At 46.8% G+C, this 27,871-nt stretch overlaps 1 protein-coding gene across 1 annotated transcript in view; it reads right to left on the reverse strand.

The window, feature by feature from the left end:
* LOC136872222 (venom dipeptidyl peptidase 4) overlaps positions 1-27,871 on the reverse strand; it is a 226,349-nt gene that overhangs the window by 90,500 nt on the left and 107,978 nt on the right. Inside the window, exons 8-9 of the mRNA XM_067146050.2 lie at positions 10,002-10,131; positions 2,463-2,689 (exon numbers count right to left, since the gene is read on the reverse strand). Of these exons, the coding sequence (XP_067002151.2) occupies positions 2,463-2,689; positions 10,002-10,131 (357 nt within the window). The remainder of the gene's footprint in view (positions 1-2,462; positions 2,690-10,001; positions 10,132-27,871) is intronic.

A 27,871-nucleotide genomic window follows, 5' to 3' on the forward strand; every position in this document is an offset into this window, starting at 1 on the left:
TTTATAAACCCCTTTTTATTAACCCATTCTCACACATAAAGCGAATGACGAGATCAAGAGTATTCCGTCATCCCCTAGTATGAGTTCGAGTGTCTCCTGCAGACCGAGGTTCGGTCTTAGGCCAGAGAAGTCGGCGCACTGTGCGAGGATGTGTGCCACGGTGAATTCGGCACCACAAGAACACAATGGGGAGGGGGTATTCCCTCTTCAGTAGGTAAAAGTGCATTGATCTTCCATGACCTATCCTCAGCTTATAGGCCGGCGAGAGGACCGCCACACGGCGGTTGTCTTCTTAATTGCTCTCAGCTTGTTGAGAGTTCGGATAGCTAGCCACTCCGATTCCCATAACGCCAAGATGGTTCGATGTAGCCGAGAACAAATATTGGTAGAACGTACGTCCAAAGCCGTAAGTGGTAAAAGTGCCGCTTCTTTTGCAGTTTCATCCGCAAGTTCATCTCCCCCAAAAGTGATTCTGGTGCCAGCATCACACAACATGCCTAGAAGGTCATGAACCCGCCGCACCAATGGGTGTTGTGGGAAACAGAATCCGCCGCACCAGTGGGTGTTGTGGGACAGATCTCAATAGACTGCGGAGAAATTAACGAATCGGTGCATAAGAGAAAGTGGTCTCTCTCGTCACCCAGTGCAAAATTCAGAGCTTTGAAGGTGGCGAAAATCTCTGCAGTATACAAGCTACACACACTGGGAAGCGTAATATTTAAGCTAATATCATTGGAGACGAAAGAGCATCCGACATTCTCCCCGATCTTAGAACCATCTGCAAAGTGATGTCGCGCGGCCGGATACTGGTGAGCGAAGTCGTGGAAATAACTCCGGTGACCAGACGCGTCCATGTTCACCTTAGATCCGCGAACTAAATCTAGCCGTATATCCGGCAGCGGAACTAGGTAGACACGGAGGTCGGTTCAAAGTAGTGATGGGACATTCGATTCATTTTACTGAATCGATTCATTTGATTCCGTTCACGTTACTGAATCGATACAGTGATCCGATTCACGGCTCATTGGTCACCGCTCGTACTGCATCTGTGTAGTATGCGCTGGTAAGACAGCAGCAACAGCATTCAGTGCACGCAGCTGCCATCTGGTCTTCATATAATGAACTCCTTTCTTAGAAAAAATGCTAGTTACTCTAATACATCGAAGGTTTCCGGCGACGCAGGGTGGGAAAGGTTAGGAAGGTAGCAGCCCTGGCCTGAATTAAGGTACAGTCCCAGCATTTCCTGGTGTGAAAATGGGGAAACTACGGAAAAACCATCTTAAAGGCTGCCGACGGTGGGATTCGAACCCACCACCCCCCGAATGCAAGCGCATAGCCACGCGATATTAACCGCGCGACAACTCGCTCAGTCATTTTAAAAAAAGTATTTTTCTATCAGCTGAGGATTTTTTAAATCGTCATATTTTGTATAGGCTACCCGAGATGTACAGTAGCCCGCTGGTTTTCTGATTCAACATACTGTTATTGCGTCTGTCCACATATGATTGAAGTCTTGTGCAACGATGTGACATATGAAGTGAGAGAATACTGAGCCGTTCTTCCAAAATATAAAACAGGTACTTTTGAGTGGTCATGAGCATGACTCAGTCATAGGACAGGCTAGAGTCGAGTATAATTGTCAAATGTCAACTAAGTTATAATACTAAGATTCATTAAACTAATAAATAGTATAATCTAATAGCCTACCTACTTACTAGCTTCTTCAGAATTATGTTGTGACTACCTTTTTAACACTGCAAATAAATCCATCTATTATTTAAACCTCCCTGTAAGAAGAGGACAGTGAATGCAAATGGGTATTATTTTCAAATGAGCTGAGCTCGAGAGTCCATTATAGCATACGATTCTTTCAGTGTAGCATGGCTCACTGTATGTCTCGCTGCAGCGGAAGCTCGGCTCTCCGCGTGTCCAGTGAGCCGATAAGGAGCCGTGTGTATCATGTGTCTCACTGAGCCGCGCTCGTTCACGATTCTTTCGATGTGCCATGATTCAGTGTCTCGCTGCAGCGGAAGCTCGGCTCTCCGCGTGTCCAGTGAGCCGATAAGGAGCCGTGTGTATCATGTGTCTCACTGAGCCGCGCTCGGTCACGATTCTTTCGATGTGCCATGGTTCACTGTCTCTCTGCAGCGGGAGCTCGGCTCCCCGTCAACGTCCAGTGAGTGCGCCACTCAGCACTGTCCGCTGGGAGTAAGCTGAATCGTGTGCCGTGAGCTTGCCGTTACTGTGAATCGATTCACTCTGACACTTGAATGAATCGATACACTGCTTCGAATCATTCATTCAGTAGCCAACACTAGTTCAAAGCAACCGCCGATAGCCACACCTAACTCACGACACAAGAGGCGAATGAATGAAATCGGGTAGAATGAAACCAGGAATACTTGGTACACTTAAAATTACGATCATCCTCTATACTATCAAAATATGCAGCAAATACTCACATGTTACCATTTGTATCAACACCATAGATCTCTGTGACCACTCGGGGACCAGAAGTGAGGGGTGTCACTATTGTTTGAGGTCTACGAGTAATCTGCGTCAAGTGCAAATACTTCCCAAGGTTAGATTCCTGATGCTGGGATTGAATGATGAAGAATTTGTCTCCCGTCAAAGTATACTTCAGTGTTACGAAGTCCAACCACCCTGATGATTCTGCCAAGAAATGTTCCTGAAAACGCAAAAAGTAGGGAAAATTAGGTTTTCAGGTTCATATCGTGCTGTGCACATTTATAAGGAGAGAAGTTCGTAATTTGTTGTTGATGATGATGATGATGATGATGATGCTTGTTGTTTTAAGGGGCCTAACAGTGAAGGTCATCGGCCCCATATGGAACGAGATGGACAACATGATATATGACACTTTAAAACGTATCCACAGACTAGAGTTTAAAAAAAAATGGTGATGAAAAATGAATATGAGATTAAATCAGTGGATCTAATTCGCAATGCCTTATTTTGGAATAAAATTTAAAAAAATATAGGAGAAAAAGGAATAAGACATTGCCTGCTAGTACAGATACATATACATAATTTACGTTAGACGTTAAAATAACACATTAAATACGCAACACAAACTAAAATGAAGTCAAAAGGATAAGAGCGCAAATGACATAAATACACTAGCACAAAGGACAGCATTACATACGATAAAACAGACCACTAACCCTCATAAAGCGGATGACGAGGTCTGCTGACTGCCGTCATCTCGCAAGATGAGGGAGATGGTACGCGGGAGTTTTACACTACGGTGAAGATCGACCAGGTCCACGCACTCCGTAATGATGTGTACAGCGAAAAGATAGTCGCCGCAAGTACACACCAGAGGGGGTTCTCCTTCCAGTAGATGGGAGTGCGTCAAAATACCGTGGTCGATCCGAAGGCGACATAATACCACTGGTTCCTTCCGAGAAGCAGAAGGGAAGTCCGCCATACCTACTTTGTTCCTTTTATCGCTCTCAGCTTATTGGGAAGTGGAATGGCCTGCCACTCCATCTCCCAATGGGACATAACTAGATGCCTCAGCCGAGCGCAAATATCACTTGCTGGAACCTTGAAAGGCAACGGGGGCAGTGTAACTGCCTCCTTGGCAGCCTGATCTGCTAATTCATTTCCCTCTACACACATGTGGCTTGGGAGCCACTTAAACGTGATTCTGGTGCCGGAATCCGAACACGCAGCCGGCAGGTCCTTGACCCGCTGCACCAGAGGGTGCCAAGGGAAACAAGTATCAATAGACTGTAGCGAGCTCAAGGAGTCAGTACACACAAGAAAGTGTCGGCGATCATTGTGCAGTGCGTACCGCAGAGTTACACAGGTAGCATAGAGCTCTGCTGTGTACACTCTACAGGTTTCTGGGAGAGCAATAAGAAACCTTTTATCGTCGACAACGAGCGCACAGCCCACCTTCCTATCTGTCCTTGAACCATCCGTGTAGACGACGACTGAACCTGGATAGCGGCCAATAACGGAAAGGAAGAGCCTCCGATAAATCGAAGGGTCCGTGTTTCCTTTCGGGCCAGTGTGCAAATCCAGGATTATATCAGGTCGTCGTACTACCCACGGAGGTACCCCACTTGGTTGTCTAACATGGCAAGGAACCGAAGGTACGTCAAACAATTCGTAACTGCTATTCAAGCATATCCCAACCGGCGGTGTCGCTGTTAAGCATCGCAAGAACGCTTGGTCATGCTGAGCCATATGCTACACTACCGTAGTCCAGCCGAGATAAAATATGTGCCCTATAGAATCGTAGGAGCACCGTGCGGTCAGCCCCCAAGAAGTGCTGCTAAGAAACTTCATGATATTCGGCTTCCTAGTGCATTGCACTTTTAACTGCCGCACATCTGGCTCCCACGATAATCTGTTATCGAATATGAGTCGAAGAAATCGGTAATTGTCAACTACAGGAATAGCTACATTTCCTAAATAAAGTTCATGAGGAGGGTGAAAAGAACGTTGGCGACAAAAGTGGACAACAAAGGTCTTTGTGGTGAAAACCGAAAGCCATGTTCTAAGGTCCACTGCTCCACCCTCCTAATAGCTTGCTGTAACTGTAGCTCTGCAACTGCCATACTGCGTGAGCTATAATGCAACGCAACTTCGTCCACATACAGCGACGGTATTATTGCTGAACAAGCAGAAGCAACAATACCGTTTATGGCAATCGCGAACAGAGTGACACTAAGAACCGATCCCTGTGGGACTCCATTTTCTTGAACATGGTGTTGCGAATATGTCCTCCCTACTCGGACACGGAATAGACGGAGGGAAAAAAATCGCAATAAATACCGGCAAGTTACCTCGGAATCTCCACTGATGCAGGATTGAAAGGATACCACATCGCCATGTGGTGTCGTAAGCCTTCTCCAAGTCAAAGAAAACGGCTACCAAATGCTGTTTGCGGAGAAATGCGTCCTGGATAGAGCTCTCCAGGCGTACCAAGTGGTCAGTGGTGGATCGAGAGGCTCGAAAACCACGCTGGTACTCGAACAAGAGTCCTTGTTTCTCCAGACACCACACGAGTCGGCGATTGACCATCCTCTCAAATAGCTTACACAGGCACCTTGTAAGAAAAATAGGTCTGTAAATTCCTGCATACTTAGGATCTTTGGCAGGCTTGAGGACAGAAATGATTATGCCCTCTCGCCACTGGGACGGAAAATCACCCTCCTTCCAGATTCGGTTGAACACACGAAGGAGATGTAGTGAACTACCGTCACTAAGGTGTTCCGACATCTGGTTGTGGATGTTGTCTGGTCCAGGAGAAGTGTCCTTGCAGAGCGAAAATGCGCTGCGGAGTTCCCACTCCGTAAAGGGCACGTTATAGTCCTCTGAAGACTGAGTGGCAAAACTGAAGTGATGTCGTTCAGCCTCCCGCTTCAGAGTGAGGAAGTCACGGTGGTAATTCCCCGAACCAGACACATTCGCGAAATGGCTAGCTAGATGGTTAGCAATCGAGAGTGGTTCAGTGACGATGTTGCCTGCAATGGAAATTCCCGGTATAGAAGATGATCCTTGAATACCCGAAATACGGCGAAGCTTAGTCCACACTTGAGATGATGGAGTATGTGACGTCATATACGATACATATATCTCCCATGAAGCCTTCTTACTTTGTCGAATAAGAACTCGCGCCTTAGCGCGGAGTTTCTTAAATGTTACCAATTTGGCCAGAGTAGGCTACGGTAACGCTTAAGAGCGCGACGCCGTTCTTTGATGGCTGCCGCTATTTCATCGTTCCACCAAAGAACGAATTTTCGGGGAGGAGTCCCCGAGAAGAACGGAATGGACTCCTCAGCAGCTGCAAGAATAACTTGGGTGACGTAAGTTATTTCCTCGCCAACCGTCCACCTGATATCTTCATTAAAGACAGCTAGTGATGTGTACTTTGGCCAATCAGCATGTTTAAGAATCTATCGAGGGGGAGCCTCGACGGATTTATGTCTCAACAAAGTAAGGATGATGGGAAAATTGCACTGTCACAAAGATCGTCGCGCGTATTCCACCGACACAGTGGAACAAACGTTCGGCTGCATAGACTTACGTCTATGCGAGAATATGTGCCGTAACGTACACTAAAGTGAGTTGGTTCCCCTGTGTTCAAAATACATAAATCCAGCTCTGTTACTAATGTTTCCAGCTCTCTTCCCCGGGGGCAAGGCGTCTCAGAGCCCCATATGGGGTGATGGGCGTTAAAATCTCCCAATAAGAGGAAGGGAGGTGGAAGCTGATCTATAAGATCAGCGACAACATTTATGTTAAGATGCTGGCCTGGTGGAAAATAAACATTACACACTGTTGCTATGACAGGCAGCGGAACGCGAACAGCTACAGCCTCAAGCGGGGTTCTTAATGGAACCTCTTCGCTGTAGGTACCAGAACGTACAAAAATGCCAACGCCACCGGAAGCCCGGTGAGCATAGTATCGTTCTGTCGAGTTTATTCTGAAATTTCTCATGATCGTATGATGATCAGGTCTGAAGTTGGTCTCCTGAATACAGACTATACTCGCTGCGTACTCACTAATGAGCTGACGTAACTCAGCAAGATGCCTGTCATAACGGTTACAATTTCACTGTAACAGTGCCGTAGTATGGGCTGTAAAAGGAGTGTTAGGTTATGAGCGACAAAATGCTCGCAAGACTAAACACTATCAACATCTACATCCGTAGATGTAGAGGACAGCGCGACATCCATCCCGTCATCAACAGACGGTGTGGATACCGCCCAGAACTTTGAAGCCTTTCTCGGGCGAGCAGGTTCCCTACGAGGAGAGCGCACAGGTTTGGGAGCAGAGATACCTCCTGCCGCAGACTCATACCCCCCAGATGGGGGGCATGACTTCTCCTTCGCAGAGGAAGTGCGAGAGCGCTCAGCAAAGGCGCTCTTCTTCGCCGCTTTCTTCTTTTCTTGTTTAGAAGGGCTGGGAGATGGTTTCCCAGCCCTGGTCGACGATGTCGCCTCCGCCGGCTGGGGCACGGCTTTCGCCGACCTCTTCCGGAGGGAAGACTTAGCCTTCCCCTCTTGCTGTGCCAGCTTGGAATTACCAGCCGTCACAGACTTCTGGTTGGTCGAAAGTGGGGTGGTCCCCTCCTTCGAGCTTTTACTCTTTGCGACGTTTCTGGAAGCAGCAACATTCGCCTTGGGCAAAGCGATCAGTACAGTTGACGATGTTGTAAATGACGAACCTGGAAGACTCTGACCTATCATGCTATAGTCGAGTGTATGGGCAGGTGTATTCGTAGAATTAAACTTACGGCGCGCTTCTTGGTAGGAAAGACCATCCAGGGTCTAGATCTCCTGGATCTTCTTCTCACTCAGATATGTCGGACAAATCCGATCCCGAGGGGAATGAAAACCGGAGCAGTTAGTGCACTTGTAGGGGTTTGTGCACTCTTCCGCGCCGTGAGCTACTCGTCCACATGTACCACATACAGACTGATTCGAACAGCGGGATACCATATGTCCGAATCGCTGGCATTGATAGCATCGCATAGGAGGCGGGATTTACGGTCCCACATCGCAACGATAAGTTGTTACCTTGACCTTCTCTGGTAACACTGACAACTTGAAAGAGACAATGAAGACACCTGTGGCAACGTCTTCACCGTTGACCTTGCGCTTAATGTGCTGGACGTGTGTCAAACCACGGTTCTTCATGTCTTCCATCAACTCGTCGTCAGTGGTTAGAATAAGGTCGCATTGAAAGATGACTCCGCGAACCAGGTTCAAGGACTTATGCTCCTCCACTTTGACGGGGATTTCGCCAAAGTGGTCCCACTTAAGCAACTGGTCACCTTGCAGTGCTGTACGAGTCTCCATAAGCAAACTACCGTTGCGCATTTTTCTGAGGTCCTCAAGTTCGCCGTAGACGCCTTCGATGTGTCTACTAAGCATAATCGACTTTACCAGCTTAAAATCCTGCCCATCGGTTCTGGTAGCGACCAGAAACCTAGGGAAGCTGGATCCCATTCCTTCACGCTGCGAATGTTCCCAGGGAGTTGAACCTCTCAGGGAAGCAAGAGTTAAAGACTTAGGTGGGGGACCATCTTGAGAGAGCCGACTTCGTTTGGAAGCCATGCCCGAAAGCTTCCTCCCCGAATGCCACCCACTCCGATCAGGGGTCTCTGTAGCCGAACCAAGCAGCCAAGGCAATACCCACCTGGTCGTAGCAGGTACTGCCCGGGGTCCGATGTTGGACGATGCCTAATACGGGATTACTGAGGCAATGAGCACTACGACTCCCTTCCTCCAGTCACCCGCAATAGCATGTACCTCATAGCGTGTACAAAGGACTAAATATAGAGAAAAAATAAAAATTAATTAATAATAAGATGTTCTTCTGGCATTCGGCTGTGCGGGGACCTGTGTTGTCAGGCGGATACTACTGCCAAGTTACATGGCGCTTCCACCCGCAAGAGTCTTGGGTGGGTAAATTTTGGGCTTTTGGGCGTAATCGCACACGTAAGAGGCCCACCTCCGATCAGCAAGTACATCAAAAATTTAGAATGGTCTATATCTAACCCTCAAAAAATAATAAAAAGTAAAGAGGGGACCATGGCCACATGACCCTTTAAGTCGCCTTTGACCACAGGCAGGGATTACCTATGAATGTATTCAACCCCTCTCATCCCCAGGAGGTCCAAACCAATTTTACCATACCGCAATCCCTGTCCGCGACTTGGTCGCCCCTTTTTGTCAACTCATACGACAGGCAGTGGATACCGCGATTGTATTCTACATATGCGTCCCCCACCCGCAGGGGTAGGGTGTTTGGTATGCGAGAGGTATTTTATTTCCCTCAAGTCCGCCGTCATGCCGGTTAGCACCCCCCTATCCCCCACCTGGACCGCGCCACGTGGGAATAACACCTCTCCCCCTGCTACGACAACGTAGTATGTTCGTGGACTTACAAAATTGGCAGAGAGTACCGACGTATTCATATTTCTTAAAAATTGAGTTTTTGGCTTATATCAACCATTAGTAACCTATTACATAGTACAATAGATGTAATTGGTGGCCGATCCTAGAAAGACATAATACCACTGCTTCCCTCAGAGAAGCCCGAAGGGATGCCCTCCGTACCTTCGTTGCTCCTATGATCGCTCTCAGCTTATTGGGAAGTTGAATGGCCTGCCATTCCATCTCCCAATGGGACATAACAAGATGTCGCAGCTGAGAGCGAATATCACTTGCTGGAACCTTGAAAGGCAACGGGGGCAGTGTAGCTGCCTCCTTGGCAGCCTGATCTGCTAATTCATTTCCCTCTACACCCATGTGGCTTGGGAGCCACATAAACGTGATTCTGGTGCCGGCATCCGAACACCCGGCCAGCAGGTCCTGGACCCGCTGCACCAGAGGGTGTCGAGGGAAACAAGCATCAATGGACTGTAGCGAGCTCAAGGAGTCAGTATACAGAAGAAAGTGTCGGCGCTCATCGGACTGTGCGTACCGCAGAGCTTCACAGATAGCATAGAGCTCTGTTGTGTACACAGTACAGGTTTCAGGGAGAGCAAAATTAAAGCTATCCTTGTCGAAAACGAAAGCACAGCTCACCTTCGCTTCTGTCCTTGAACCATCCGTGTAGACGACGACTTAACCTGGATATCGGCCAACAACGGACAGAAAGAGCCCCCGATAAATAAATAAAAAAGTGAATATGTCCAACTATGGCTGCCTTGGATGTGATGATGACGTATGTGTGTGAACTGTTAGAAGGACTAGGATCACAACACCAAAATGAAGAGGGCATGAAGACACTAGCCATTTTGTTGTGTGAAATTTCTCCCGTACAACGATCTTTGCACCAGACAATTACGAGACGAGCAACCCACTTGTGGTTATTGCAGCCTCCACCAACCAACACAACACTCAGGCTCCACCTCAATGTCACACCTGTGGCCAAGCACATGCTACATATTCACGGCCTTGCAAAGCCCGTCCTGTGGGAGTTCACCATCGAGTACATAATCACCGCTTACCTTTCGTGGTACTAAGTGCTGGTCTGTTATGTTGTAGCTCACTATATTGGCTTGATTCTGTGTTCGTGACGTCCAAACCGCGAACACTTCGTCATTATTAGCCCATGAAACATGGCTCAGAATATACTCCCTGAAAAAGGACGACATTGTAAGTTGAAAGTCTTTTACATACTAAAAGTTTAATTAAAACATACTTACCTCAACATGGAAGAACATAATATCTTTCATTCATTATGATTAAATAATATCAACATAATACTCTTCTCTATTCATTCTCAGACTGAGTTATATATAGCTTCTCATAGGATTTGTCATGAAGATGAAGATATTGAGGTCGGTGCGTTCCATACAAGGCCAGAAACGAGGTGAAATTGTGTTAAATATGTAACCACAATGACAAAAAAAAAATGGCTAACTACACGATCGCTTTTTAACAAACATAGGGAGCTCTAGATTTTATGGTGACCATGGGATAAGAAAGGACTAGGACTGGGAAAGAAGCGGTCGTGGCTTTAAGGTACAGCAACAGTATCTTCCTTGTGTGAGAATGGGAAACCACCGTAAACCATCTTCAGGGTCGCCGAAAGTGGGGTTCGAACCCACTAACTCCCGAATGCAACCCCACATATGCGCGCCGCTAAGCGCACCGCCAACTCACCTGGTACGAGCTCTAGATTAGGAAATAAGAGAGTTGAATTCCGTCACCTATTACTGAGTTAAGGGACGTAGGGATTTCACTTGAAAAATCCCTTTGGGTGTTATACTTTCTTTTTCGAGAGCTGGAGTATAACTAGCGCTAGTATTGAGAAAAACTGGGGTCTTGTATTCATGGTAAAGTATACTGATGATGATTGTTGTTTTAAGGGGCATAACACTATTGTCGCGGCCACCAAATTAGGCGGGTGAGGAAAATTGGGCTGTCGTCAGATATGGGAACGGCGAAGCGACAGATGGTCGAGAGTCGCTTACCCCTGGGCACGGATTGGCAACGCTGATCGTGCAGTGCTGTCAAACTGAAGCCCATCCGCTCCAGGCCACCCTACCCGAGTCATTCCCTGCCAAGCAGCTGTTGAGCTCGCATCGTAAAGGCAGTTAAAGATGGATAGTGAATGTGAATTGATTTGGGCTCAAGTCAAGAGAGAAGCGGCAGAGAGGAACAGGACATTCAAAATAAAGGGCGTAGAAAAACTCACGTCAGAAGCCATCGACCGTGCGACTGCTGCAGATTGGAAAAAGTGCTTCAATCGCGCGGAAGATGTTCAAACAGACGATTGGGCCAAGGAAATAGCAAGGGACGAAAGAAAGGAGCCGTTCATTATCAGTGTAAAAGACGACTCGACAGATAGTGAGATGAGTGATGGCAGTGACTAAGACTGCCTTGAAGCCAGAAACCGATTCTTACTTCATTGTAAATTAATGTAAACCTATTCTTTAAAGTAATTAATTTTCCTATATTACTCGGTACAATATACACTATTCAAATATTTATAATGTAATAAAACTGATACGGATTAATATGTAGTCCGAAAGTATTTACGGGGTCCTGCAGCCTGTGCTGGTGCGCGCGCCCCGAACTGCCTCAGCTAGCAGGGGGTGTGTGTTTGGTTCGCGAGAGGTATTTTATTTCCCTCAAGTCCGCCGGCAAGCCGGTTAGGACCCCCCTATCCGCCACCTGGGACGCGGCACGTGGGAGTACCACCTCTCCAGGTTCGTGGGACGATTTGGATCAGGAATTGGATTCAAAGGAAAAGGGCAACGCATACAATATTTAAAGAGCTATATAATGAAGATCATCGATAATGTAAAGCAGTGATGAGAGTCACACGTACACAAGTGGAAATACTCGTAAATGTAATTGCTCCAAAAATTCAACCAGAAGATACACACATGACGGATGGTTCGATATTTTTCAGAATTTCAAAAGCATCCGTAATTAAAATAATACCAGACATGTGTGATGCTATAAATGAGAGTTTAAAAGATTTTATCAATGTAAGTAATATTTATTATTCATAAATCATTTTCACAACTGATTGGTTAATGTTTGTTACATGTATTAAAATGAACCTAACATAATAATACAATAACACACAACTTAGTTTGATGATGATGATGCTTGTTGTTTAAAGGGGCCTAACATCGAGGTCATCGGCCCCTAATGGTACGAAATGAAACGACAAAGTAAAAGTTCAAAAGTATCCACTGACCAAAATAAAAAATGTCATGAAGAATGAATGAACGAATGAATGAATGAACATGAATTTAAAACAATCAGTGGATCCGACTCAAAACACTATCATAGTTAATAGTATTACCGACCAAGGGACCACTTCCAAAGCAAATCGAGGATGCTTGGTGTCTAAATGGGTCCAAAATACAAGTCAAAGGCCCCTCAGAATGATACTTATCGCTAGTAATGTAGAACCATGGTATCTGTCCTGTTGCGGTACTAATCAATGGTAGCAGAGACTTGCGGTATTCCACACATTATTGTACTACTCAAAGCTTATGAAATTCGACATTAATACAGACCTATGTTTTTCTCACTCTGCGGCGCCATTCACAGGCAACGCAAACCTATGATGTTCATCACATAAGAGTACTAACCACAGGGACCTCTCCCTATCCCGTGGTGTTCCTCATATAGCGGGTACTAATCACAGGTAAGGCAGGTCCATGGTAGCTATCATCCCATGGTCCCGCTCATATGGTGGTACTAATCACAGGTACTGCAAAAGCCGACCGCGCGGTGCTCCTGTGTGCTACTAATCACAAACCTATTTCGTACCTAATATAGTGGTACTACGCACAAGTAAAAGCGACCCTTGGTGTTCTCCGCGTGGTGGTACTAATCACATGTAGTTTCATGGTTCGAATACAACCATCCCTTAGTCGCCCCTTTTAGACGGCTCTCACGAAAGGCAGGGGATACCGTGGGTGTATTATTCGTCTGCCTCCCCCACCCACAGGGGGTGTGTGTTTGGTCCGCGAGAGGTATTTTATTTCCCTCAAGTCCGCCGGCAAGCCGGTTAGGACCCCCCTATCCGCCACCTGGGAGTATCACCTCTCCCCCTGCTACGCCTGCGTAGCAGGTTCGTGGACAACTTAGTTTATTATATTAGAGAATGCCATTGCTGTATCAAGTAATCACTTGCGAGTATTGTACTAATTGTGTCGTGTGTGCTGACACTGAAGGTTCAACAGGCTGATACTAAGTAGACGTTGTTGGTGTAGAGATAAGTGGTGATCTTGGTGAGAACCCTTCAGACGGCTGTGGTGATAGAGCAGATTCGGAACTGTAATTAAAAGGTATGATGATGATGATGATGATGATGATGATGATGATGATGATGATGATAATCAGGGCCAGGATTCCAATGACATGTCATCTTTTAATTGGTGTGTCATAGAAGTTGCTAAGTTATATACAAATCCTGTTGATGGTCCCCAGATTACAGAAATGCGTATTTATTAAGTCATTTTTCGTAATTTTTTTGAAGTATTTGATTTTTAGGTCATTTTTTCGCTTTTTGCGTCATTATTTTGTCATTTTTAATAATTTTATTTTTCTTATTCGTTATTTTTAAATAAGAATCCACGTTTTACGCCATCAACCAACCAGTTCCTATATCTTGACGTACTTGAAGGTTAACGTGAAGGTTCATCTTCGAAAGTTTCTGCACTCGGTTGTGAGCTGAGTACGTAGCTTTGTACATCCCTCACCTTTGTGTCTTAACAGGAGGTGAGAGCTAAGCTGTTCTTGGATGACCTTCAATTGAGGGCTAAGCCTTTATCAATTCACCAGGGAAGTGTGTTCACAGTGTGACGTCAGCAGTGAGGTAATTCCTGCCGGTGTACTCTATTTCCATGTTTCTTCAGGTCAGTTTTAGTTATACAGTTTGTAGATGTCAGTTCGAGTGCGTGTTAAAACGCCAAAGCTAAAACCATCCAGAGCAGGACATTTGAGACAAATTGTCTCTGAATTCGGGGAAGATACCTTTTCTACAGGTGGTGAAATATTATTCTGTAAAGTGTGTGACGATGATGATGATGATGCTTGTTGTTTTAAGGGGCCTAACATCGAAGGTCATCGGCCCCTAATGGTACGAAATGAAAGAACAAAAATTTCAAAGGCATCCACTGATCAAAATAAAAATAACACATGTCATGAAGAATGAATGGATGGACAGGAACCCAACAAAACACAAAACAAACAAACAAAAACCAGTGGATCGGACTCAATAGAGATCGAAAATAACATTATTACCGACCAAGGAACCACTTATAAAGCACAATGATGCTTGGTGTCTAAAGGGGGTGCAAAATTCAAGTCCAAGGCCCCACAGAATGGTACTGTCGCGAGTAAAATAGAACCATGGTATGTGTCATGTTGGGGTATTAATCAGAAGTAGCGAAGACTCACGGTGTTCCACAAAAGATGGTACTACTCACAAGGATTGTACTTCGTACAGGTAACGCAGACCTATGGTGTTTCGCACACAATGGCGCCACTTACAGCCAACGCAAACCGATGAGTTTCCTCACCTAGGGTACTAGTCACGGGTGCCGGTCCCACGGGCCCCGTGGTGTTCCTCACATAGTGAGTACTAATCACAGGCAACGCAGACCCACGGTGTCGCTCATATAGTGGTACAACTCACAGGCTACGCCCAGACACGCGGTGTTGCCCACATGGGTACAACGCACGGGTACTGGAATCCACCCGGCCAGGCTTTTTACTGCAACGAATCACAAACCTATTTCGTACCATATTAGTGATACTACTCGCAAGTACATGCAACCCATGGTGTTCCCGGCATGATGATACGAATCAAGAGTAGTTTCATGGTTCTAATTCATTCATCCCTTGGTCGTCCCTTTCAGTCGCCTCTTACGACAGGCAGGGGATACCGTGGGTGAATTCTTCGTCTGCCTCCCCCACCCACAGGGGGTTAAAGTGTGTGAAGTGAAAGTGGCAGCAGGAAAAAAATTCTCTGTTCAACAGCATGTCAGTCGCAACAAACATGTGCGCGGTATTCAGAATATCAGCAGAAAGAAACGTACTCAACAGTTACTCATGCAAAACGCATCATCAAGCAGAGGTACAAACTCAGCCTTTTTTAATGAACTGTGTGAAGTTTTTGTCACAGCAAATATTCCTCTTCATAAACTAACTATTCTTAAATTAAGGCAGTTCCTAGCAGGGTATACAGGTCATTCCATTCCGGACGAATCTAAGCTAAGGAAAAATTACATACCGCTCTGCTATGAAAAAACACTTCAAGGAATACGGGAAAGAACAAGCGGAAAGAAGATTTTTGTCTCAGTAGACGAAACTACTGATGTTGAAGGTCGTTACGTAGCTAATGCAATTGTAGGAACCATGGAAATAGATAATCCCGGAGAAATATTTTTGGTAACTTCTGAAGTCTTGGAATCTGTAAATCATTCTGCAATATGTCGAATGTTTGACAGGGCCATGGTTCTGTGTGGCCTGACGGTGTGAGGTACGATGATGTCTTACTTTTCGTGACCGATGCCGCGGCTTACTTAGTTAAAGCTGGCAAAGCTATCAAAGCCTTTTATTCAATAACGGTGCATGTAACTTGTCTAGCTCATACTTTCCACAGAGTGGCAGAACACGTGAGGGAGAATTTTCCTGACATTGATAGACTTGTGTCGCAGGTAAAAAAGATATTTATCAAGGCCCCATCGCGCAGGAAACTCTTTAAGTGACTAGCTCCCGATATCCCACTAGTCGAATTTAGTCGAATTCCAAGATCATGCCCTCGTTTTTTCTCTTTCTCCGTGTCAAATCCTTCAGAGAAGAATTCCACGCCCATTTATTGCCAAATTTCATTCTGGCTAGGGCAAGGTCATCATTAATACAAAAGTACTACTACCGTGTACAGCGTCTGGATGAAAATCTTGCTGATTTCATCCAAGATATTAAATTCTAAACCAGGGTGTTTGCCCTTCACTTCCTTGAAGATCAGATTGTACAGGCCATTGTGGAAGGTATTTCTCCATCATACCGATCATACTTGTATTTTGCGTCGCGTCCGCAAACTTTTGCCGAGTTAGAGGCTATGGCTGTCTCAGCCGAAGGAGTTAGGGTACGTTTATGCTGCAGCTTCGCTGCCGGCTCATGGATGCTCGCCCTAGCACTTCGCTGCTGGCTATAGCCTGGCTGCTCGCCATGGAGCTTTTACCCTGCAGCAGCCCTGCGCGCACGCTGCTGGCAGCTCTCAGCTGTAGTCGAAAATTCAAAACAGAGGAACTGATAGTTAAGGCGGTTTTTATTTTGCATAATTTGATTATAGATATAGAGGGCATGAACACTTAAGACTACCGAGCTCGATAGCTGGGTATACCCACTATCTCCCGATTACTGGATACTGGCCGCACTTATGCGACTGCAGCTATCGAACTCGGTAGATTAGAAAAATTATAATGATGAGGAATATTATTATGAATTTAAAATAAGCAGTGGATCGAATTCGCAATGCACTGATATTGAAGTAAAATAATATATTTAATTCCAATTAAAAATACACAAAGGTAAACACATAGTTTTTATTTTTGCTATTTGTTTTACGTCGCGCCGACACAGATAGGTCTTATGGCGACGATGGGATAGAAGAGGCCTCTGAATAGGAAGGAAGCAGTCGTGGTCTTAAGGTACAACCCCAGCATTTTCCTGGTGTGAAAATGGGAAACCACGGAAAACCATCTTCAGGGCCGCCGACAGTGGGGTTCGAACCCACTGTCTCCAGGATGCAAGCTCACAGCTGCACGCCCCTAATCGCATGGCCAACTCGCCCGGTAGGGTAAAGTAGTAGTTAACAATAAACCAATTAAAACACAAATAGTTACTTTACTTTTAAACACGATAAAACAAGCCACTCTCTCTCATAAAACGTAGGAAAAGGTCTACTGGTCGCTCGTCATCTCGTCACTCCTTTTATCTCATATGAAACTCGTGTGATGATCCGCTTGCCACTGGCTCCAAATCGCATTGCGTTCGAAGGCATGTTCAGATAGCAAGTGAGCAAGTGATCACTGAACGTGTGTATAGAGTGCGAAGAGAGGAAGAGTGGGAGAGCGGGTGACCTTGAAAGAACCAATCACAGTCCAAGTTACAGGATTGCCAGCGATGGGCCAGGCTCGAAAATCAAACGTGTTTGAGACCATGGATGTGGCAAAGATAGCAGCCAGCAGCGCAGCTATGAGCCGGGCTCCAGGGTAAATGCACTGATTGAGATTCATTGGTTTGTTTTATCATCGCCTAACATCGAGCAGCGAGGCTTAGCGATGTGCCAGCAGCCAAGCTGCAGCATAAACGTACCCTAAGATACGCCGATACCTTGCGTGTCGCGAAGGAACCCCCTCCATCCCCTAGTAGTTTTCGGCCTCCACCTCGCCGACCCGTCACACCCCGTAAATGTTACGCTTGCGGGTCGCCTGACCATCTTCGCAATAAATGTCCATTGATCAAGTCTAGTGGGACAAGGAATGGAGCAGGGTCATCTCAAGGCTGTTTTAAATGCGGCGCGTTTTCCCATATCGCCAAGAATTGCCCAAATTCGAATAGCACCCCCTCCTGCTGAACTTCTGGTGGAACTTCCACCAATGCCAATAATAACAAGTAACTAGTGGCTTTGGCTGAGTCGACTAACTCTTCTTTCCGAGGCTCAGCCCCAAGTAAAACTGCCGAATTCCCAAGGAAAACTCAGTTTTCGAATTCATCTTTTGAAGGCCCTAAGGAATGTCTTAGGATTGCGGCGGGTACCCCCGCACCTGTTCCATTTCTTAAGATTGAATTGAATAATGAACCTGTAACCGCCCTATTAGACTCTGGTAGTGTGTGTTCCATTATTTCGGATGAATGGTATTCGAAATTGAAATCTGTGTGTAAACTTCCTGACTATTGCTCGTCTTCAGTTTAATATGTTTCGGCTAATTCTTCTCCATTACTAATTTTAGGTTCTTTATATGCCAAAATTCGTATTTCTAAATTTACTTGGAAGGTTAAACTGTTTGTGGCAAAGCACTTGTCTTGCCCCATTATATTGGGAGCAGACTTCATGTCCCATACTGGTCTAGTGCTCGATCTTCTGAGCAAGTCGTGCACGTTCAAATTTGCTTCAAGTTGTAAAATTCCCTTATTAAAATGTAATTCTGTGTCGTGTTCATCTGTTTCGCCTACACAGGTTGAGATGTTGTTAGACCTTAGACATCTCCCTGAGGAGCAGGCAGAGAGTATTCGTAAGTTGTGTCAGTCGTTTCCAGAGGTTTTCTCTGAGAGTCTTGGTGTTACTGACCTGATCGAATACAAGATTGAGGTTACGGATTCGATTCCTGTCCGTTTTCCACCTTATAGGTTATCTCCACCTAAAATGAAAGCTTCGAAGGAAATCATAGATCATATGCTAAAAGATGGTATTATTCGGCCCTCTAAGTCAGCGTATTCTTCGCCTATTTTTCTAGTCCCGAAACCCCAAGGTGGCTTCAGGCCTGTGATTGGTTATAGGGCTCTCAATCGGAAGGTGGTGTTACAATCCGTGCCCCTTCCCGACCTTCATTCTTCCTTTTCCTGGTTACGTAAAGCTAAGTTCTTCACCATCTTGGACCTCGATGATGATGATGATGATGCTTGTTGTTTAAAGGGGCCTAACATCGAAGGTCATCGGCCCCTAATGGAACGAGATGGACGAAATGACATATGATAGTTAAAATTTAAAACGGAGCCACTGATTAGCGTTTTAAAAAATGCGATGAAAAATGAGTATGAAATTAAAATAATCAGTGGATCTAATTCGCAATGCCTTATTTTGGAATAAAATAAGAAAAATTACAGGAGATAATGGAATAAGGCATTGCCTGCTAGTACAGATATATATACATACTTTACATTAGACGTGAAAAGAACACATTAAAATACGCAACACAAACTAAAATGAAGTCAATAGGATGAGAGCGTAATTGACACAAAGATACAAGCACAAAGGACATCATTACATACGATAAAACAGACCACTATCCCTCATAAAGCGGATGACGAGGTCTGCTGACTGCACGTCATCACGCAGGATAAGGGAGATGGTATCCGGGAGGTTAAGACTACGGCGAAGATCAACCAGGTCCGTACACTCCGTAAGCATGTGTACCACGGTAAGATGGTCACCGCAGGTACACACCGGAGGAGGTTCTCCTTTCAAAAGATGCGAGTGAGTCACGATACCATGGCCGACCCGAAGACGACATAATACCACGGCTTCCCGCCGCGAAGCCCGAAGGGAAGTCTTCCATACCTTCGTCGTTCCTTTTATCGCTCTCAACTTATTGGGAGGTGGAATGGCCTGCCACTCCATCTCCCAATGGGACATAACATGATGTCGCAGCTGGGAGCGAATATCACTTGCTGGAACCTTGAAAGGCAACGGGGGCAGTGTAACTGCCTCCTTGGCAGCCTGATCTGCTAACTCGTTTCCCTCTATGCCCATGTGGCTTGGGAGCCACAGAAACGTGATTCTGGTGCCGGCATCCCAACACCCGGCCAGCAGGTCCTGGATCCGCTGCACCAGAGGGTGTTGAGGGAAACAGGTATCAATAGACTGAAGCGAACTCAAGGAGTCAGTACACACAAGAAAGCGTCGGCGCTCATTATATAGTGCGTACCGCAGAGCTCTGCAGATAGCATAGAGCTCTGCCGTGTACACACTACAGGTTTCCGGGAGAGCAAAAAGAAACCGATCATTGTCGACAATGAACGCACAGCCCACCTTCGTATCTGTCCTTGAACCATCCGTGTAGACGACGACTGAACCTGGATAGCGGCCAACAACGGACATGAAGAGCCTCCGATAAATCGAAGGGTCCGTGTTTTCCTTCGGGCCAGTGTGTAGGTCCAGGATTATTTCAGGACGTCGAACTACCCACGGAGGTGCCCCACTCGGTTGTCTGACAAGGCATGGAACCGAAGGTACGTTAAACAACCTGTAACTGCTCTCCAAGCGTATTCCAACCGGCCGCGTAGCTCGAGGACGAGCAGCGTACAGAAAATGGTTGCCATTGTTGAATACGCAAGGATAGCTGGGATGAAGTGGCATTTGTCGCAAATGAGCAGCATACGAAAGAAGCATTTGCTGGCGCCTCAGGTGTAAAGGCGGCACACCAGACTCAGCGAGCAGGCTAGCGATGGGGCTTGTACGAAAAGCTCCCGTCGCCAACCTAACCCCGGCGTGGTGGATGCTGTTCAGCTTCGCAAAAACGCTTGGTCTTGCGGAGCCATATGCTGCACTGCCGTAGTCTAACCTAGATAAAACGTGTGCCCTGTAGAATCGTAGGAGCACCGCACGGTCAGCTCCCCAATTAGTGCTGCTAAGAAATTTCAAGAGATTTAGCCTCTTGGTGCATTGCACTCTTAGCTCCCGCACGTGTGGCTCCCACGATAATTTACTGTCGAAAAGGAGCCCAAGAAATCGGTAAGTGTCAACCACGGGAAGAGCGACATTTCCTAGATAAAGTTCAGGATCTGGATGTAGAGTACGTTGACGGCAAAAGTGGACAACGGAGGTCTTTGCAGTAGAAAACCGAAAACCATGTTCAAAGGTCCACTGTTCCACCTTCCGGATAGCTTGCTGTAATTGTCGCTCTGCGACTGCCATACTGTGCGAGCTATAGTGAAGAGCAAAATCGTCCACATATAGCGACGGTATTACTGCTGGACCAGCAGCAGCAACAATACTGTTTATGGCAATCGCGAACAGAGTGACACTAAGAACCGATCCCTGTGGGACTCCATTTTCCTGAACGTGGTATTGCGAATATGTCCTCCCTACTCGGACACGGAATAGACGGAGGGACAAAAAATTCGCAATGAAAACCGGCAAGTTACCTCGGAATTTCCATTGATGCAGGACTGAAAGGATATCATATCGCCATGTGGTGTCGTAGGCCTTTTCTAAGTCAAAGAAAACAGCTACCAAATGCTGTTTGCGGAGAAACGCATCCTGGATAGAACTCTCCAGGCGTACCAAGTGGTCAGTGGTGGATCGAGCGGCTCGGAAACCACACTGGTACTCGGACAAGAGTCCTTGTTTCTCCAGACACCACACAAGGCGGCGATTTACCATCCTCTCAAACAGCTTACACAGGCAGCTGGTAAGAAAAATAGGTCTATAACTCCCTGCATATTTAGGATCTTTGTCAGGCTTGAGGACAGGAATGACGATGCCCTCTCGCCACTGAGACGGATAGTCACCCTCCATCCAGATTCGGTTGAACACACGAAGGAGATAGAGAAGATTGTCCTCACTAAGGTGTTTCAACATCTGGTTATGGATATTGTCTGGTCCAGGAGACGTGTCCTTGCAAAGCGCTAATGCGCTACGGAGTTCCCACTCCGTAAAGGGCACGTTATAGTCCTCTGAAGCCTGAGTGGCAAAACTGAGATGACGACGTTCTGCCTCCCGCTTCAGAGGTAGGAAGTCACGATGGTAATTCCCGGAGCCAGACACGTCCGCGAAATGGCGAGCAAGATGGTTAGCAATCGAGAGTGGTTCAGTGACGATATTGCCTGCAATGGAAATTCCCGGTACCGAAGATGATCCATGAATACCCGAAATACGCCGAAGTTTAGTCCACACTTGAGATGATGGAGTGTGTGACGTCATAGACGACACATATCTCTCCCATGAAGCCTTCTTACTTTGGCGAATAAGAACCCGCGCCTTAGCGCGGAATTTCTTAAATGTTACCAAGTTGGCCGCAGTAGGCTGTCTACGGTAACGTTTATGAGCACGACGGCGTTCTTTGATAGCTGCTGCTATTTCCTCGTTCCACCAAGGAACGAGTTTTCGGCGAGGAGTCCCCGAGAAGAACGGAATGGACTCCTCAGCAGCAGCAAGAATAACTTGGGTGACATAAGTTATTTCCTCGCCGACGGTCCGCCTGATATCATCGTTAAAGACAGCTAGTGATGTGTACTTTGACCAATCAGCATGTTTAAGAATCCATCGAGGGGGAGCCTCGACGGATTTTTGGTTCATCAAAGTAAGAATGATGGGAAAATGGTCACTGTCACAAAGATCGTCGTGTGTGTTCCACCGAAACAGCGGAACCAACGTTCGGCTGCATAGACTTACGTCTATGCGAGAATATGTGCCGTAACGTACACTGAAGTGTGTTGGTTCCCCTGTGTTCAAAATACATAAATCCAGGTCTGTTACCAATGTTTCCAGCTCTCTTCCCCGGGGGCAAGGCGTCTCAGAGCCCCATATGGGGTGATGGGCGTTAAAATCGCCCAACAAGAGGAAGGGAGGTGGAAGCTGATCTAGAAGATCAGTGACATCATTAATGTTAAGAGGTAGCCCTGGCGGAAAATAGACATTACACACTGTTGTTATGACAGGCAGCGGAACGCGAACAGCTACAGCCTCCAGCGGGGTTCTTAGTGGAACCTCCTCGCTGTAGGTATCAGAACGGACAAAAATGCCAACGCCACCGGACGCCCGGTGAGCATAATGTCGTTCTGTCGAGTATAGTCGAAAATTTCGCAATACCGTATGATGATCTGGTCGGAAGTTTGTTTCCTGAATACAGACTATACTCGCCGAATACTCGCTAATGAGCTGGCGCAACTCAGCAAGATGCCTATCATAACCGTTACAATTCCATTGTAACAGTGCCATATTGTAAGTGTGGACTTCTGAGGATTAGGATAGGAGCAACGGAATGCTACCTAACCTAACCTACACTCACATCCCCATCCGAAGATGGAGATTCGTGCTCCATGTGCAGCTCCTCGTCATCAGACGAGGTGATGCAGGCCTTCAACTTCTTTGACGTAGTCCGGGTGCGGGGTTTCTGCCCACGAGGGGAGCGCGCAGGTTTCCCCGAAGGAAGACCTGCTGACGCAGAATCAGGCCCTCCAGGTGGATGGCGTGACACCCCATTTGTAGGAGATTTGGAAGAGCGCCTATTAAGGGCGTTCTTCTTCCCCGCCGTCGATTCTTGTTTAGACGGGCTGGGAGGGGAGTTCCCAGCCCTGGTCGACGATGCCGCCTCCGCCGGCTTTGGCGCGGCTTTCTCCGACCGTGTAGGGGAAGGAGACGTTGTCTTCTTCCCCTTCTGTGCCGGCGTAGGTTTCTTAGCCGGCACAGGCAGATTGGTGGTCGAAGGCCGGGATGGACCAGCCTTCGAGCTTGTTCTCTTTGCGGCGTTGCTGGCAGGAGCAACCGCCGCCTTGGGCGCAGCGATCTTCTGGACAGGTGTTGCAGGTGAAAATGAGGAACCTGGCAGGGACTGAGATATCAAGCTAAAGTCAAGTGTCTTGGCCGGTGCATTCAGGGAATTAAACTTACGGCGCGCTTCCTGGTAGGAAAGACCATCCAGGGTCTTGATCTCCTGGATCTTCTTCTCACTCAGATAGGTCGGACAGTTCCGATCGCGAGGAGAATGAAGACCAGAGCAGTTAGTGCACTTGTACGGAGGCGTGCATTCCTCCGCGCCGTGAGCTATTTTCCCACATGTACCACACACTGACTGATTCGAACAACGAGATACCATGTGTCCGAATCTCTGGCATTGATAGCACCGCATAGGAGGCGGGATGTACGGCCTCACATCGCAACGATAGGTTGTCACCTTGACTTTCTCTGGCAACACTGACAATTTGAAGGAGACTATAAACGCACCCGTGGCAACGTCTTCACCGTTGACTTTGCGTGTGATACGCCGGACGTGGGTCACGCCGCGGTGCTTCATGTCTTCCATCAATTCATCGTCAGTGTTCAGGACGAGATCGCGGTGGAAAATCACTCCACGAACCAGATTCAAGGTTTTGTGCTCTTCCACTTTGACGGGGATGTCGCCAAAGTGGTCGCACTTAAGCAACCGATCTGCTTGGAGCGCAGTGCTCGTCTTTAAAAGCAAACCACCATTGCGCATTTTGTTCAGGTCCTCCAGTTCACCGTAGACACCTTCGATGTGGCGACTAAAGAGAATCGATTTCACCAGCTTGAAGTCTTGCCCATCGGTCCTGGTAGCAACCAGGAACCTAGGGAAGCTGGAACCCAGACTAAGTCGCTGCGCTTGTTCCCAAGGGGTTGCCCCCCTTAGGGAATCAAAGGTTAAAGACTTGGGTAGCGAACTACCCGAGGTGGCAGGCGGAAGTTGTTTCGACGCCATGCCCGAAATCATCCTCCCCGAATGCCACCCACTCCGATCAGGGGTCTCTGTAGCCGAACCAAGCAGCCAAGGCAATACCCACCTGGTCGTAGCAGGTATTGCCCGGGGTCCGATGTTGAACGATGCCTAATACGGGATGACTGAGGCAATGAGCACTAGGACTCCCTTCCTCCAGTCACCCGCAATAGCATGTACCCCATAGCGTGTACAGAGCACTAACAATAAGAAAAATAAATAAAAATAATTAATAATAATATGTCCTTCTGGCATTCGGCTGTGCGGGGACCTGCGTTGTCAGGCGGATACCACTGCCCGGGTACATGACACTCCCACCCGCCGCGTCCTGGGTGGTTGCTGGCACGGGCTTTCGAGCGTAGTCGCACACATAGGAGCTCCATCGCCGGGCAGCACGCACATCAAATTTTGAATGGTCTACATCTGACCCTCGGAAAAATAATAAAAAATAAAGAGGGGACCATGGCCACATGACCCTTTAAGTCGCCTTCTACGACAGGCAGGGATTACCTATGGATGTATTCAGCCTCTCCCATCCACAGGAGGTCCATCACATTATACCAAACCGCAATCCATGTCCGCGCCAAGGTCGCCCCTTTTTGTCGCCTCTTACGACAGGCAGGGGATACCGCGGGTGTATTCTGCATGTGTGTCCCCCACCCGCAGGGGGTAGTGTGTTTGGTCCGCGAGAGGTATTTTATTTCCCTCAAGTCCGCCGGCAAGCCGGTTAGGACCCTCCTATCCGCCACCTGGGACGCGCCACGTGGGAGTATCACCTCTCCCCCTGCTACGCCATCGTAGTAGGTTCGTGGATCTTGGACCTCAATCAGGCTTATAACCAGATACCGCTAGCAGAGGAATCCAAACACCTGACAGCTTTTGCCACAGAATGGAACTTGTACGAATACAACCGCGTGCCTTTCGGGCTCCCCACGGGATCAGCTGTGCTTACAAGACTGCTAGATAGGGTCTTTTACGACATCAAATTTGAGTATCTATACCATTATCTTGATGATGTCGTCGTATTTTCTGAGACCTTCGAAGAACATTTTGATCATCTAAAAGAGGTCCTTAATCGCCTTCGTAAGGCAGGGTTAACAGTTAAGCTGTCCTAAGTAGCTTTCGCTAAACCTTCCATGTCATTCCTAGAGTATATTGTGTCGCCCGATGGTGTTGTAGTCGATCACTCTAGAACACAGGCCATCCGTGATTTCAAGCCTCCCAAGGATATCAAAGGTATTGCTAGGTTCATTGGTATGGTGAATTTCTTCAGGAAATTTATTCCAAAGTTCGCCAATAGAGCGGCGCCCTTGAACTTACTTCGTAGGAAAGGCATCAAATTTGAGTGGGGACCTTCTCAACAAGCCACTTTTGAAGATCTTAAATTAGCTCTCTGTAATGCCCCTGTTCTTGCTATGCCTGATTTCTCTAAGAAATTCATCGTCCAAACCGACACGTCCTCGTCGGCTGTGGCTTTCTTCAAGAGACTGAACTAGGGAGGCGACCCATTGCCTATGCATCTAGGACTCTATCGGCTCAAGAAGCCAAGTATTCCATCTATGAGCTTGAAGGTTTGGCAGTCTTATTTGCTTTAGAAAAGTTCCGTCTCTATCTGGAACATGTCAAATTCGACTTGGAGACAGATAACCAAGAATTAAGTTGGGTCTTAGCTAGGCCGCGTCGTACGGGTCGTATAGCCCGCTGGGCCATCAGGATTTCTGCCTTCCAGTTTGATGTTAGGCATATCAGAGGTACTGAAAATGTTGTGGCAGACGGTCTAAGCCGTATGTTTTCCAATGATTTAGAGACCCATGAACTGGTTGATAGTTCTTCACCACCCGAGTCCATACTACCTGAGGTCAATGCCATTCTAACAGATGCTCCCATGCTCTTTAGGAATATTGAAAAATATCAACGTGAAGATCCGACGCTGGCTCCGATAATGGAAACCCTTTCTTCTGGGGAACACGTCGTCCCTTATGTACTGAGGAATTGTGTTTTATGTTGCCCGTCGAGGCATGATAATAAGATGAAAGTGGTGGTCCCAGCCGTTCTTGTGCCCATGATCTTCAAGTACTATCATGAGACCCCATTAGGGGGGCATTTAGGTATCTTCAAAACCCATGAAAAGATCCGGGAGATGTTCATTTGGAAAGGTATGGACGGTGAAATTCGTGAACTAGTTAAAGCTTGTAAATCTTGTTGGCTTAGTAAACCCACCATGTCAACTAAGCAAGGGCTTTTGTCTTCTCATCAAGCGTCGCGCCCCATGGAACGTCTTTACATCGACTACGTAGGACCCTTCCCCCAGTCAAAGGGGATTGCAAACAAATTCATCCTCATGTGTGTAGATGGCTTTACTAGATCTTCTTGGTTATTTCCGACTAAGCTGGCTACCGTTCAGTCCACTATTTCCTGTTTAAATTCCATTTTTGCTTCTTTTGGTCCGTGTCAATATATTGTGTCCGATAATGCTAAAGCTTTCACTTCCAATCTTTTCCGTAAATTTTGTTTTGATCTAGCCATCTCGCACGTAACTACTTCTGCTTATTATCCTCAACCATCTCTTGCTGAAAGGGTCAATCGTAATCTGAGGTCGGCTCTTATTGCCTATCATCACGACGATCATTCTAGGTGGGACACCTCGCTGCATTGGTTAGCTTTCGCTTTGAATTCGGCGGTTCATGAATCCCATAAATTTACTCCAGCTTCTTTGATGTTCAAGTTTGTTCCAAACACGCCGCTCTCTAACCTTTGGTCTCTGAGTGATATTCTACCTGAGACAATAGATCCTGATAACATTAAAGAGCTTTGGAAGAAGGCTAAGACCAACCTTAAGGTTTCTCATGATGATGATGATGATGCTTGTTGTTTAAAGGGGCCTAACATCGAAGGTCATCGGCCCCTAATGGAATGAGATAAACGACATGAGAGATGATGTTAAAATTTTAAAAAACATATCCACTGACTAGAGTTTTAAAAAAAATGATGGAGAAAAATGAGGGTGAGATTAAAACAATCAGTGGATCTAATACGCAATGCCTTATTTTCGAATAAATTAAGAGAATCTACAGGAAACCAAAAGAATAAGGCACTGCCTGGTAGTACATAATTTACGAGAGACGTTAAAATAACACATTAAAATACGCAACACACACTAAAATTAAGTCAATAGAATAAAAGCGAAAGTGACACAAAACACACTAGGACAAAGGACAGCATCACACACGAGAAAACAGTCCACTATCCCTCATAAAGCGGACGACGAGGTCTGCTGACTGCTCGTCATCACGCAAGATAAGGGAGATAGTACTCGGAAGGTTAAGACTACGGCGCAGATCGACCAGGTCCACACACTCCGTAAGGATGTGTACCACGGTAAGATGGTCGCCGCAGGTACACACAGGAGGGGGTTCTCCTTTCAAAAGATGCGAGTGAGTCAAGATACCATGGCCGATCCGAAGACGACATAATACCACGGCTTCCCTCCGCGAAGCCCGAAGGGAAGTCCTCCATACCTTCGTTGTTCCTTTTATCGCTCTCAGCTTATTGGGAAGTGGAATGGCCTGCCACTCCATCTCCCAATGGGACATAACAAGATGTCGCAGCTGGGAGCGAATATCACTTACTGGAACCTGGAAAGGCAACGGGGGCAGTGTAAC

The sequence above is a fragment of the Anabrus simplex genome, chromosome 4 (genome assembly GCF_040414725.1).
Source record: "Anabrus simplex isolate iqAnaSimp1 chromosome 4, ASM4041472v1, whole genome shotgun sequence".
Lineage (NCBI taxonomy): Eukaryota > Metazoa > Arthropoda > Insecta > Orthoptera > Tettigoniidae > Anabrus > Anabrus simplex.